At 41.2% G+C, this 13,824-nt stretch overlaps 1 protein-coding gene across 6 annotated transcripts in view; it reads right to left on the bottom strand.

Annotated features, from left to right (window-relative positions):
• The window catches only part of SPECC1 (sperm antigen with calponin homology and coiled-coil domains 1), a 77,007-nt gene that overhangs the window by 19,233 nt on the left and 43,950 nt on the right, over positions 1-13,824 (bottom strand). For 4 of the 6 annotated variants that reach the window (XM_018076761.2, XM_018076762.2, XM_029961360.1 and 1 more), the window contains 6 exons: positions 11,993-12,200; positions 11,274-11,347; positions 10,745-10,923; positions 2,689-2,834; positions 2,396-2,496; positions 1,620-1,701 (listed from right to left, as the gene is read on the bottom strand). In XM_018076761.2, coding sequence (XP_017932250.2) covers positions 1,620-1,701; positions 2,396-2,496; positions 2,689-2,834; positions 10,745-10,923; positions 11,274-11,347; positions 11,993-12,200 — 790 coding nt within the window. Of the gene's footprint in view, positions 1-1,619; positions 1,702-2,395; positions 2,497-2,688; positions 2,835-5,973; positions 7,260-8,593; positions 8,656-10,744; positions 10,924-11,273; positions 11,348-11,992; positions 12,201-13,824 lie in introns of those variants that run through there. The other 2 variants (XM_018076764.2, XM_018076765.2) reach the window with 2 other exon arrangements.

Below are 13,824 nucleotides of genomic sequence, written 5' to 3'. Positions count from 1 at the left end.
CATGGAACCAGTAAACCCTTGTCTCTAAGTGAAAAGATCACAACCAGCTCTCTGGGTGAAGTAATCCATTCTCCTCTCCAACTATGTAACATTTGGGTCACATTAAGGACATCACAGAACCCTGCTGTGATACTGGTCAGATGGAATCAGCCAGAAGATTATTATTATGGAGACTACTTCACTCTGAATTTCCTTGGGGATGATTTTTAATTCAGTGTTGTTTGCATAGGGCTTGGATCAACTGCCTTCTAGGATTATTTAGATTGGAACCAGAGCTATTACAACTTTACAGTGAGTAAGCCTTTGCTATGGATTATTGGAACTAAATTAAACCCAGGTACAAAGAGAAGCTGTAAATGCAGGAACTTGCTAAATAAGCAACCATTAATTTTTACCATACAATGGCTAATAAAGTATCTGTTCATTTCAACAAATTTTCACAGAACAACTGTCCAGAGGTAATAACAGAAATTATCCATGGCCTGAAGTGGGATATTTATTGTTAAGGACTGTCAGGATATTACACAGTTGACAGATCACTTCACTCTGCAGTGGATGGGTAGAGACTTTTTAAGTCTTATGTTCTGTTTGGGATCATTGTATATTTTCATGCAAGACACTTTCTGGAAACCAACTGATACAAGTAAGTAAACTCTGGCCATTCCACTAGATAGAAGAAGACATTTCTGCTTGCTTAGCATTTACTCCTGCAGGAGAACCCAAAAGCATGGACAAGATGTTACTTGTTTATGCTGCCACCTACCCTATAACCTGTTTTCTCCTCCACCTTTTAGTGACAGAAGGGGAATCTTGGAAAAATATCTGAAGAGTCTAAAAATGAGCAGAGGTTCTAATTTCTCTCCTCTATTAGCAAACTACTGCAGAAAATCCAGTCTACCAAGGAAGAGATTTCAATGGATATTTTTTGTCCCTCCCTGCAGTTTAACTACAGGAATACAATATTTCATCTGTCCTTAAAAATTCAAGAATCTGTTGTTAATAGTTTTGACTCCAATGCAGCAACTACATCAGGACTAGATAATCAAAATAAAGGGCCCTAGAGAAAATGGGAAACAAACACTGGTAGAAAAGAATATTAAATGACAAGAGAACAAAAGCAAAGTGTGAAATAAAAACAAACTCATCTCTTGAGAACTCTCAAAACAAACTATTTCAAGCCCAAATATGACTGGTCCTAAAACACTCACATTGGTATCTGAAATGTTTGATTTATTTCAAATGAAGCTCAATTTAAAAACAAATAAAGCCTCAAAAGACAGTGCTCTGGACTTGTTCCAGATACATACATGTTGAGTAAAATCCAATCCTCTCCAGTTCCACAGCATGGATTAGAGAGGTGCCATGGATACTTTGGAATAAAGAAGGCAAGTTTGTGTTGGCAAACCACAATAAATCAGCTATTTTTTAAGTTATGATCAAGATGCGAATGCAAACATAACAAAATTAATAAGCTCTCTAAAACAGAGACACTGAAGACCCTTTTTCATGTTTTCTTTGACCATATGAGAAGAGGAAAAATATCCTGGCAGAGGCCAAGAGTTAATGACAAGCTTTAGCTGATAAAAAGAGGCGACATCTATACATTTACTACAACTTACCTGCAAGAGGAAGGTCTGACAGATCTGCGTGTCTGGCAATGCCCTTGCTGGCTGGCTTGGCATTGTTATATACAGAATGTCTCTGTGAAATAAAGGTGCAAAAGATTATTAAAAAAATACTTGCCATCAAGCTTAAATAGGAGAGCAGAAAGAAGAAGTTTCTGCCATCTCAAGATCACAAAGCAGGTGAAGGGATACAGAAACCTTTCATCAGGGTATCAGCTGTACCTAGAGCTGGAGAAACAACTGTGAAAAATAAAAGGACAAAGGGACAGTATTTTTAGCTGGTAATATACTGGTTTCTGAACTATTTCCCACTTCTATTTGTATCATTTTTTTCTCTTGTTAAACACAACCTAGTGTCACAAACCAAAAGTAAGGATGCCTGTTCCTAATCCTAGCTCTGTTCCCAGCACCCTGAATTGTATGTCAGAAGGAGACTCACTATCCCATTTCTCTCAGCTCACGTGCCAGCTCCTTAGTTTAATGTGATGTTCCTTGTAACTCACTCCCAATAACTGAAACCTGTTTTCTGGTCAAGGGTGATAAAAGTTCAGAATTGTATCCCAAAGAGTTCACATCCGTCCACTGAGACCTCTAAGCTGAGGTCAAGACAAACTCACTTTGATCCTTTTTGTTAGTGCTACAGCATTTGATGTTTCACAGCAAACAAACAGATGGGTTTCCCCTTCCTCCTGTCAGGGCTGAAACCAGGTCACGTTGGAGCAACACTGTGTCCACCTCTTTTAAAACTGTGAGGACGGAAAGGATTGTACCTGCATTGGGGACACAGCAGCTGCTGGGGCTGTCCTCACTGGAATTCCACTGAGAGGGCTCCTGGGGACCTTGTGAACTGTGATATTTTGTCCAGTGCTACCTGCAAGGAAAAGACATGGAAACATTTGGATTTCAAACCCAACTATCTCGTCAGAACAGGGAACCACGGCGTAGTGACACCCCTGAGAGAGTATTTACGTACCAAGCACTGACAGAAAACCCACTCAGAAGCAAGAAGCAGTCACCTGCTCACTGCTAGAAATTTTTAATACAAAACACAGTGTTCAAATACCTGAGCATCCCAAGTCAAATGACTTTATCAGTGACTTCACAGTGGCTGCAGACTCTGGCGGGGTGGGAGATGCTCTGCTAAGGCAGACTCCTTGCCAGCGGTTGGCTGTCTCTGACTCCAGAGATTCCACCTCTTCAGCTGTCAGCCTGCAAGGCAGAAACCACACCCAAGTCAGGGGCAACAGGGAAGTGCAAGCAGAGATTAGAGATCTTCATAGTGAGGCAAATCCAACAATGTGCATCTCTTACTGCAGTGCCCAGAACCTGGACCACTCCTTGGAACATCCGTGTCCTTGTCTTGCAGTGCCTGGCAAATGTTACATCACTGAGTCTAACAAACCTTTCTGCATTGCTGACCATTTCATCCCCCTTCCAAATCCTCACACGGGATGGAGGATTATCATAGAAAAAAAAGCAGTTTGTTTAGTAATCATTGATAATTACCTGAAATGGGTTTTCAGTAGAGCACAGGTGCCAAGGGGCTACTGTGGTCCTCAGTTTATAATGAGGAAAGTCACCAAAGAGGAAGATGTTATTTTATACTGGTTTTAACTGGTGTGACCACTGCTGGATTAACTGTTACCAGTTAAAATATCATAATTGAAAATAAAATAAGTAATTGTACAGAGTTCAGACAAAAGGCATAAAATATACTTCAGAATAAAAACTCCGACTTATCAACAACAACATCTGCTGAGTAAGTGAACCTTCAATCACAACCTGTAAGCAGATACATGGGGAACAGAACTGTTAAGTGCTTCATCCTAGTAGATACAAGAATGCCAAAATCCAATGGCTGGAATGAAGAAAGAAAAACTCAAAATAAAAATAAGTTTTATATTTTAACAGGAAGGATAATTAAGTTACTTCATTGAAAAGACATTTTGAAGTTGAGATTAGGTGTTGGACTTACAGGAGTTCATCCAGGAAAGACCACAGCTGTGGTCTTAAATAGCAAATAAAATCATAAAGTGTTACTTCTAGTCCTGTATTTTACAGATCCAACTGACATTGCTCAGTGTTGACACTGTACTTACCTGGCAGCTCTCAGGTAAACTCTGAGTGTAATCACCTAGCTTTAGTTTAGGAAAGCTGCAAGCAGATAACAAAGTCTAGTCATGTAAAAAGAGATTATTTGTACTTTACTTTCCTGATCTCCCACCTGCTCAGAACCTGCACGTGAGCTGCTGATCTGCAGGTTCTGAGGTATCACCACATTGCCCTGTTTTTGTTACACACCAAGAGCTACGTGAACACAAAGCCAGAAATGATTCCATAAGAAGGCTGGAGGAGTCCATCCATAAAGTGCCTATGGGGCTGAATAACTCCTGTGAGCTAAAAATAGAAGCCAGAGCTTTATTCTTTCCCTTTAGCCATCAGAGTCTATAAAATGCAAAGGGCTAAAGGGTGTCAATGAATAAGAGAATAAGAGTGACTCAAGTTTCTATTTCTGGCAGAGCTTAAGGAGGTGCTGTCTTTAAGCAGACATTGGCTATTTCTTTGCTAATTCATTCGAGCTCCTTGTGTGCCAGGAGAGCCTGCAGAGGCAGATGGCCAGAGAAAAAGCCATTTCAATTCCATTCTCCATTTAATCCAATAAGGAGGAAAGGCAGATTGGATAAGATTCACAGAGCTCTGAGGGAGCCAGTGTTTTGCTTTTAAGTTTCAGCCTTTAAATTTTGTCCTGTTGCTTCATAAAGCATAACCAACAAATCAGTAGGTGACAGCTTAGTTACACAAGCCACGAAAGCTAAAGGAGTCCTGCTTCTAGTAAAGTATGGAGGAAGGATAAATTTCTGCCTCAAGATTTCAAACCACCCAATGCAATCTATTACACTTTCAATAATTATATAGGTCACTGTACAAGAGTTCTAATTATCCAGGTAAAAAGGGTATGCACAAGGTTTGTGGAGCATATGAGTAAGAAACAAATGGTTAAATGCCTGTAGGCCAAGTGGTAAACCTCAAGAATAAAGCAAGGCAGAGGTATGCTCTAGGCAGCCATCACTGGTTAGGACTGAACTCTGAGAACAGCTCAGACATCACAGATTAGCCTCCTCAGTCTAGCCTTTGACTACAAAAGGATGCAAAGATGTTAAATAAACTTTGAGTAACCAGACCAGTCCCTGTGCTGTGCCACAGAAGAGTCCACTGAGAATTCACGTGCCATTATTCTGCCATTGTACAGAGTAATTGTGGAGATTTGAGTGCTGGAGCTACAAGTAGTTTCTATTTTGTCAGGATGCTTCCTGTAATCTTCAGTCTGTATATTTGTAATAGGCAGCCTGAAACAACCTCCTTGATTAAACACAATCACAACAGAAAACTGAGGCCTCTGCAAACCTTGCAATCTATAAACCTTGGCAGAGAAGGCAGGAAACATAGTGCTGAGATCCATTTGCTGCAACTAAAACCACACAAGCCAGCCAACAAGCAACGGAGAGCAATGAAATTTGGTGAGCACCTTTCAACTTTAAAAAGAAACCTGTATGGTAAGGGGATGCATGTATGTGTACAGATATGGGTTTCTTAACAGAGAAGCAGAAGAGTAAGAGCTTAACTTGCAGCAGGAAACTAATTCAGGGGGACAGTATAGGAGAACAGAAATTAGAAAGATTAATGACAAGCCATGACTTCAAACCCAAAATGACTCCTCCTTATACACAGAATTTATTCAGCTTAGCAGAGCTTAGGCCATCCAAGGGGACTACACAAGCTCTGCTACAAAAGTGACGGATTTGAGCTAAATGTCATCTACTACTGTATGCTTCCCTTGAAACAAGAATGAATGGTTCACACAGACAAATGCTGCAAGTGCAGCTGGCTGAAGTGGAGCAGCTCCAGGAGGAAGCAGAGCACTGCAGCCACAAAGGAATTCAAACGTGCATCCCTTTCACAAAACCACTGCTGAGTTCCCTTCATTCACTGGTGAGAGAAGTAGATGCAGGGAGCTTTTCTCTATTAGCAAGAGTTAGTCTCCTTGTTTTCTCAGTTTGAAATATGTGGACAACTGACTAACAACAAGGTGAAAGTCCTTCTGTGCTTAATGTACAGATTTTTGGCAAACTCAGCCTTCACGTGTTTGTGAAATTTCTAAACTACTCAGTGACTTTGCTACAGGTGCCCAAGGACCACAGGACCATATTTGCAGAAATAATTACTCCACAATCTAGTCTTTGTCACAGTTCCTGTCATTCTTGTGACTCCTCCTGAACTCCAAGGGATACAAAATAGAGACACAGAGCTACTGATGCACAGAAGAGAGGCCAAGGGCGGGCAGCAGACAATTCCAGACACTTAAACATTTATTTGGCACTTCAATATATATTTCTGAAACATAAAAAACAACATTCAACAGCTGCCAGCACAGAAAAGAAAGGCAACACAAGTGTGCATGTAGGCATACACTCCAGCAGCATGGCACAAAGGTGGAGGCCACGCCAAAGCCAGGACATCCCACAGGATTCTCTACTAGCTCAGCCTGCTCCAAGACCAGGCCCTTGCTAGGTCTTCACATCCAGAAGGAAAGGACAGAAATCCCACAGCCAAAACGTGAAATTCCAGTCCTGGAATGAATCCTGGTAGTCTCCTGATAGAGATGGTGACTTCTGAGTTTTTCCTTAGCGTCCAAAGAAAGCTCTCTCCAGGTGTCTCCGGTTGCAAAGCTGAACTTCAAGTTCTCCCTGATCATCATATACTTCACCTGAGTTAAAGGCATGAGAACAACTCCCTTCTGAGAAGGTATTCACTAGGGGCTTGATATGTTCGATTCTTTTCCTTCTGATCTCTCCATCTGCAGTTCTTACGGCCAGGACAAACCTCTCACGGAACATTGTCTGTGAAGGTCAGAGCAGGACACGCTCCGTGGGCACCACCGCTCCCTAACACACCACCGGGTCAGATGTGCCACCCAGTGGCGAGTGCCTTGTCAATGCAAGAGTAAAAACCTGAAACCATCAAAGCAGCTGATGCTGAGCAACTTCATGTTTCTCTTCGGTTTTCCTGCTGGATTTCAGTGACCTACTGCCGAGTTTGTGTGCCTGTACATGTGACCTGTACTCGTACATGTATTTAGGCACACGGAGACAGATCACAGAATATAACACTATATGGAGAACTCAGGTGTATGCCCATTAAATTTTACAAATTAGACATACGCACTCAGTTTTATTTTTGCTTAAGCTTAAAACGGCACGTTCAAATGTCTGTTTCAAGGAAAACAGCTCCAAAAAAAGCTCTCAGTTATTTCAGATCCCCAAATCTCTGTGATCACTTCTTATGGCTTAGCTGGCTTTAGACTAATTCAAAACTTCTTCTGCCTCATGGAGTCTTCTGGAGAGAGAAGCCTTCTGAAACAAAGAGAGAGGCTCTTGCCCATGGGGAAGAAGTGGACCTGAGCATTCACACTTTGCAATACACTTGACTTTTGCAGGGTAATAAAAAAAACCAGAGGTGCTTTCTCGAATTGAAACTTCCCTTTTTCAGCTGCGAGTTGAAGGCAAGTCCTGCAGTGTCTCACAGGCCTGGTTGTGCATCCCTTCAGGGCTGTGTTAGCTGGTAGAGATCAGGCACCTATGGAGAGACAGACAACATTTGGGGAGGTCATGAACCAACACAATGCCCACCTTGAGGTACAGTTCTCCATTTTACATCATCCCATAAATAAAGGGGAGAGGGGGAAATGCCCACGGTGTTGATAGAACAGCTAAAGGAGTGCCTTAACACCCCATTAACTTGGCTTTGGGACGTGATGAGCAACAACAATACAAAATACAAATCAAAAAACCCCAATCTGTGGTGGTCAGAAAGGAAGAAATAAATTATTTAAACCCAAGGAATCAATTTTGAAGGACAGGGATGGATGGCAGTGTTCCTGGCTTTCTCTCCTCTAGTCAGGACTAGTCATTCAAAATGGGTACATGAACCCATCCCAGGCAACTAGGGTTGCCCTACCTCAGCCACAGTTTCTGTTTCAGAAACACTGAGGGGGATGGAATAATCTCATCCAGTGGAAAAAAAAACACCAAGAACTCCCTAACAAACCCCCAAATCCCCCACCAAACAACTCTTGAGTCACTAACTAGAGCAAACCAATGCTCCTTCAAGGACCCTGCTCTGAAGTTCTCGTTACTCTGAGTGAGAGCAGAATGAACTATCAAATCTCTGTAAGACAGAACAGCTGCAAACACAGGCACAAATGAGCAGCACATCAGCACATACAGACTGACAGCAGGGTTTAATACACAGAGTACAAGCTCATTTCCAGGAGAAAAGCATGTGACACTGCCATGCTGTGGCATTTGAGACTTCAGGAAGAAAAACAGAAGCAAATTAGTGGGATACATCACAACCTTCAGTTTAGGCTTCCGTTTGAAGATCTGGTTAATTTTTTTATTAGAAATTCTAAGAAGTCACTCATTTAATTACAGATTTAACTTCTCTGTTATTTAAGTACTGCTCCCAGCCCAACTGTCCTCCCTCCATGTTCTTGATTTGAGGCACAATGTTCTAGTGCCAAAATCATTGTGAAAACTTGAAGGGAAAGAGTCAAAGCAAGACCTTGAAACTTTTACTCAGGATCTTATCCTGTCTGGTCTTGAAAACCTCCAAGGATGGAGACTAACTTCCATTTCCACTACCTGTGAGAAGACAGTTACACAACAGTGGATTGTTTTACATTTTACTGCAGAGAAATAATATTAATTAGGATGTAAAATATCACAGAAGGCTGTCTGAAGCATAGGTGAAACAATTTTTAGGTTTCAATCAATATTAACTTGGGATAAGCTAACTCTTTTCTTCCTTATTCCATTTGGCTGATGCTGGTCCAACCTCCCCCCCCAGCATTCTTAGTCATAGAATTAGACATTTAATCTGTGTTAGAGATGCCTTTGGGAGGCTCTTACCTTCATTCAGATGAACACTGATGACCTCATCAGGGTTTTTTCTGCAAGTTCTTTGGCTGTTCCTAAACCAAAAATGACTTTTTGTCTTGATTAGAAGAATGTAACGGTGAAATCAAACTTGGAGGCAGGAACTCAGGCAGCCACAGGCAAACATTAAAATGGCAGGATGTCATAGGAGATAAATTGGCTTCAAGATGAATTTATGAGGTGGAGTCTAATGACCCTCAAGAGATGGCTGAGATTTTGCCAAAAACCTTTGAGTAGCAAGCTCTTTGGAAGGTACATTTTCCAATAAGAGCTTGAAAATCAGACAGGAAACTTTCACTAGGGACTGTCAAATACTCAACTGAGCGTGCAGCTGCTCAGCATTAGCAAACAGGAGGGATACTTTACAGACTGTGTTAAGGTATCATGCTACAAACTGTTTCCACCAGTGCTGAGCATGCATCAAAATCACCACAGGTACCAAAATCGACTGCTGATTCTGAGCAGTGGCATTTGAGGAAGCTGATTAAAAAGCAATGATGAGAATATCCCCAGACCTTCCTGGGTGACAGAAGCTGAGGTGCTGGGGAAGACAGTGACCTCAGGAATGCAAAAATATGTGGGAGTGTAGAACTGGCTCTCAGCAGGAGCTTTGGTGACTTCAGGAATTTGTTTCATAAGTCAGTAGAGCTTTAAAAAGTCAGTGCTTAGCTGCTGATCACTGCTTTGTTTAGACAATGACTTACATAGGCTTCACTTTGTTCTCCATACCACTCAGTACAGAAATTTTGCACACTCCGAGTCAAATTAGTTTTACTGATAGATGCAAAATTTGGTTTGAATACCTGTCTTTGAAAGAGAATAAACATTGCCCACTGCAGACAGCATATCTAGCTCCATGACCAATGCAATACTCAAAGCAAGCTATACAGAGAGTCAACATGACACAGAGACAGACAGATCTGTGTGTGTGACAGAGAGGGACACACAAATGCCCAAACTGACATAATTAAATACATGTCTGCATATCTCCTTCTGGAACTACGTATGTATGGATTCCATGTTTCCAATTTAAAAAGTAGTATTTGAAGTTGAGGCTTCCAGTGCAGCCACATTCCTTAAACATGGAAGATGAACATCCCAGTTTGCAAATTAGCAGGTCATCTTCTATTCATTTTAACTACTATCAAATACATCTTCAGATTAAAAACTAAAAGAATAAAGACGGGAAGCTGTATGAATATGACTCCCCATCCTCATATAGGGACCCTGCTTTAAACAAGAGAAATTTCGTTAGGAACAAATTAGGAATGGAAACAGAGCCCAGAACTCAAGTACTGTCTGGTAATCATTTTGTCTGAACACATAGTCTGTAACAGCTTTTTTTTGCATCCACTTGGGACTCTGATAATGAAACTGGAGCTTAAATACATTCCTTTATTTTCTGAAATGAAGTATTTCTGTTTCTTCAGTCCAGGAATTCTGATCCATACACCTCCGCACAAAAGCTCTCCCATGTTTTTAGTCCCATCTACTGCACAGCTGCTGTGGAAACTCCTGAATGGAAAACAGTGAGCAAATATGTGCAACATAAAGCTGGGCTGTTACTCCACCTGAAAGAAATGACAGGATTCACTATGTTCTTGTGGTCATTCTGCCAGTGGCCATAAATTTACCAGGAGATTAAATGGAAAATCTAAAGGATTAAAATTGACTTGGCACACATTTCTGATACACAGGACAACTGCTTGTGTTATTTTGTCTTTCTTCATTGACTTCTCTCAGGTCAAGTTGTTCTCTTCTGGATGTTCCATGGAATATCTGTGCCCAACCCATCTTTCCACAGATGCTTTAATAGAGCTGCACAGAGAGCTATGAAGGCAACAACACACAGGGCAGTACCAGACTGAGAACAAAACTATCAGAGGCAGTTGTTATTAATTAGTATTCACTGATTAAAACCTTCACAGCCCTTGTTGACAGAACTAGGTTGTCAGATAGAAAAAGAACAGAAACATCTTAGAATAAGAGACAACAAAATCTGCCAGAAGAGTTATAGACAGACAACATGCACGTCCAAGCCAATGACTAGTTATTGACAAAGCACTGTTTGCATGCGTGTTAGCACTCACAGAGATCACATCTCAGCCTCGGTAAATAACCAACCTGTTGCTGCCCTTCACTTCATCCAGCTCCTTTTGCAGCCTGGCACTCTTCTCCTCTTCCTCCTGCAGCTTCCTCTTCACCACACGGAGCTCCTGCTGAGCTTCACACTTAATGTCGTTGGCCACAACCACTGCAGTCTGCAGGTCAGCCTGGAAACGCCTCCACTCCTCTGCATCTTCCTACAAAGAGCAGTTACAACCCCAAAGTGTTTGCTGTAAAAATGCACCCACTTGAGCTGAGCACTTTAGTTATTGATCTCTCTTTCAGTCATCACGAGCGACCAGGATTTCACCACAACTCAAGATGGTGCTGAGGTCAAAATAAACATTTGCCTCTTTATAGTACTGCAAACACTGCCACAGAAGCTGATTCTAAGCCTTCCACTCCAATGGAAGTACAAAGAGAAAAGAATGTAGAAAGGATGTAGAAAGAAATTTCTACACTTCTTCTAGGAAAACACAACACTTCTCTTATATCTAGTACTGCAATAAAAGCTCAGCTTAGCTTTGTCCTGGAGCTTAAGCCTTACCTTCATTTGCTTAGTCAGAGCCTTCAGCTGCCTCTCTGTATCCTGTTTTTGTTCTTCCAGCTTCATTGCTTTACCTAAGACAGTAAAAAGGGAAAAGATTATTAAACACATAAAGGCAACAGTGAAAGTGAAAAAGGGAGGGCAGAGCAGCTGATTTGGTTTTGTTTCTAGTAAAGCCACTAAATAGACTGAGATTAGGATACTGTGACAACAGATCAGGAATGGAATCAACAGTAGATTTGTTACTCAAACATCTCTGAACTACGTTGTTATTTTCAGGTATTAAACCAGACTCTGAAATTTAGAGAATCCCATGTGGATTCACTTACTTAGCACACACATATCCCCCAACTTGAGGGAACACTAAAATATGGAACGGGCCACTCGTTCCACCAGGTGGCAGCTCCTCGTCCACAACATGACAGCCACCTCGACTTTACTGCTCTTCCCTGTGTTTTTCCCTAAAAGCTCTTTAAAAGGCCAATAATTCCAATTTCTAGAATGGGCAATACTTCCTTCACTGAAGAACGGGGCTTGGAGACTGTCTCTAATATTGTATCTATAGCACTAACTGTTAAAATAGTACTTTTGTGCATGAACAGAAGGGAACAGCCAAAATTGGAATACTAGTAAAGGACATGCTTCCTCCTCCCTGTTGCAGCCATAACTGAGCCCCCCGAATAAGTTAATTTAAATCCTTTTTTTTGAGCTCCACCTACTTTCTAAGTCACTGATGAGCTGGTTATTGTGAAGTTTTATAGCACGATGTTGTTCCACCTGGTCTTCCAACTCGAAAATGGTCTCCTTCAGGTTTTTTATATCTGCTTCATTCTCTGATGTTTTTTCCTGCAGCTTCTGGCTGGTTCTGCTCAGTTGCTCAGCCTGCCGGTCACACACCTCCTTCAGCTGACCATACTCATTCTCAGCCTGGAAGGGAGGAAAAAAAGATGCAAGTCTGTCTTTATTCCTTAAGAGATATCACTCATTAGAGGCTTTACTGGGCATCTCATGGACTTCAGAACTGAACCTGTGTTCTAAGCATTGTGTACATGAAACAGCCTCAGGAAACACAGATGAGCTATGAATGTCAGTTTTCTCCCCTGGTAATGGAGATGATAAAATGAGATGCTGCAAAGGAAATTAAATTTTCTATATGATGACCATAATTCCAAACCAGTCTCTGTACTTAATGAACAGAGAGGAATTATATTCCCGGAAAGCTCCCCATCTATTTATGTATCACATTATGAAAGTGATATCACTGCCTCAGGGCCAAGATCATGATCAGTTCATCCACACCAAGTTTGCTGCTTCTACCATGTGCATTTTCAATGGACTGTGAAAACATACACAGCAGAGCCAGCTACTGCAGATAAGTATATTTCTGGATATAGGACATCTGGAATTACTGAAGGGGGAATCTGCTGCACTTCAGTTTGTTGGCTCAGGCCCACGGATCAATGCTTCCAGGTTTGGGGGGAGCTCTCTGAGTACAAAAAAGGTGCAGGCTGCCAATTCAGTGAGCAGCACTGGCACAGCCTGAGTGAAGGGCAGCCTTACAGAAGCCTGTGGTCTTGTCTGGGTGTCACAAGTAGCCAATGATTCAAAACAGCTTAATTCGAGGGAAAGGAAGAGTAAAAAGGAGGAAATCTGTGGTTTCCAAACCAAGCAATAAAAGTTTGGTCCAGAGTCTGAGCACTCAGCAGTTTTTCATTTATTCTTCATGAGCTGCAGCTCCAGAAAGCACTTGGGAGCTTCCTCTACTAACTCCATTTGCTGTGGTCACCTATTTAAGCTGAAAGGACATCTGGATTTTCTAAATCACTCACATCATGGAGGTGCTTTTTGGCAATGCTCTCTTCCTCTGCAGCCAATTTTATCATTCTTCTCATGATCCCTTCCCCATACAGGAAGGACTGCACACACTATCACTCTTTCTGCAGCAGTGGGACACAATCACTGGCCTGTGCTTTATTAACACTTGTTGTATGATGCCTCACATTGCAGCTCCCTTCTGAATATCCACAGAAAATGAAAATAATAACCGGGGTAAACTTGTTTGGAGCAAAGCTACAAACTACTAAATGAGGTAGAGGAAAATTGTTCTAAAATCAGTCTTTTTAAAATTTTTTTGCCATTATTTTACCTATCCCAAAATAGAGTATTTCTCAGTTTTGTAAAAGTATTTTAGTTTTATGAAAATAATCTCATCTGGAGCTTGATGCTGCAACATTAGTCATACTGCTGTAACTACCAGCTTCTCTAAGCATTAACTCAGAAGTTAATTAACTCAGATCCTTGTGTTCTCATGATCAATGACATCCGCAGTTCACTGCTAATTAATTATGATTAATTATTCAGAATTTAATATTCACTGCTAACTATTCATGCCCTTCTCTCCATCTAATTAGCGAGTGATTTACACTAACATTTGTTCACACAATATCAAAGTAATTTTTTATTGACCTGTTCTTTGCTCCAATTTTGATAAACACAACTCTACTTATTAAAAGAGTCAATTCTGCAGAAGATATTAGGACAAAATAGTTTT

Source organism: Manacus vitellinus, unplaced genomic scaffold, assembly GCF_001715985.3.
Source record: "Manacus vitellinus isolate BGI_N305 unplaced genomic scaffold, ASM171598v3 scaffold_32_pilon, whole genome shotgun sequence".
Taxonomy (NCBI): domain Eukaryota; kingdom Metazoa; phylum Chordata; class Aves; order Passeriformes; family Pipridae; genus Manacus; species Manacus vitellinus.
Note: the sequence above shows the minus strand (reverse complement) of the source record. Positions and strands in the feature narration are given on the sequence as shown.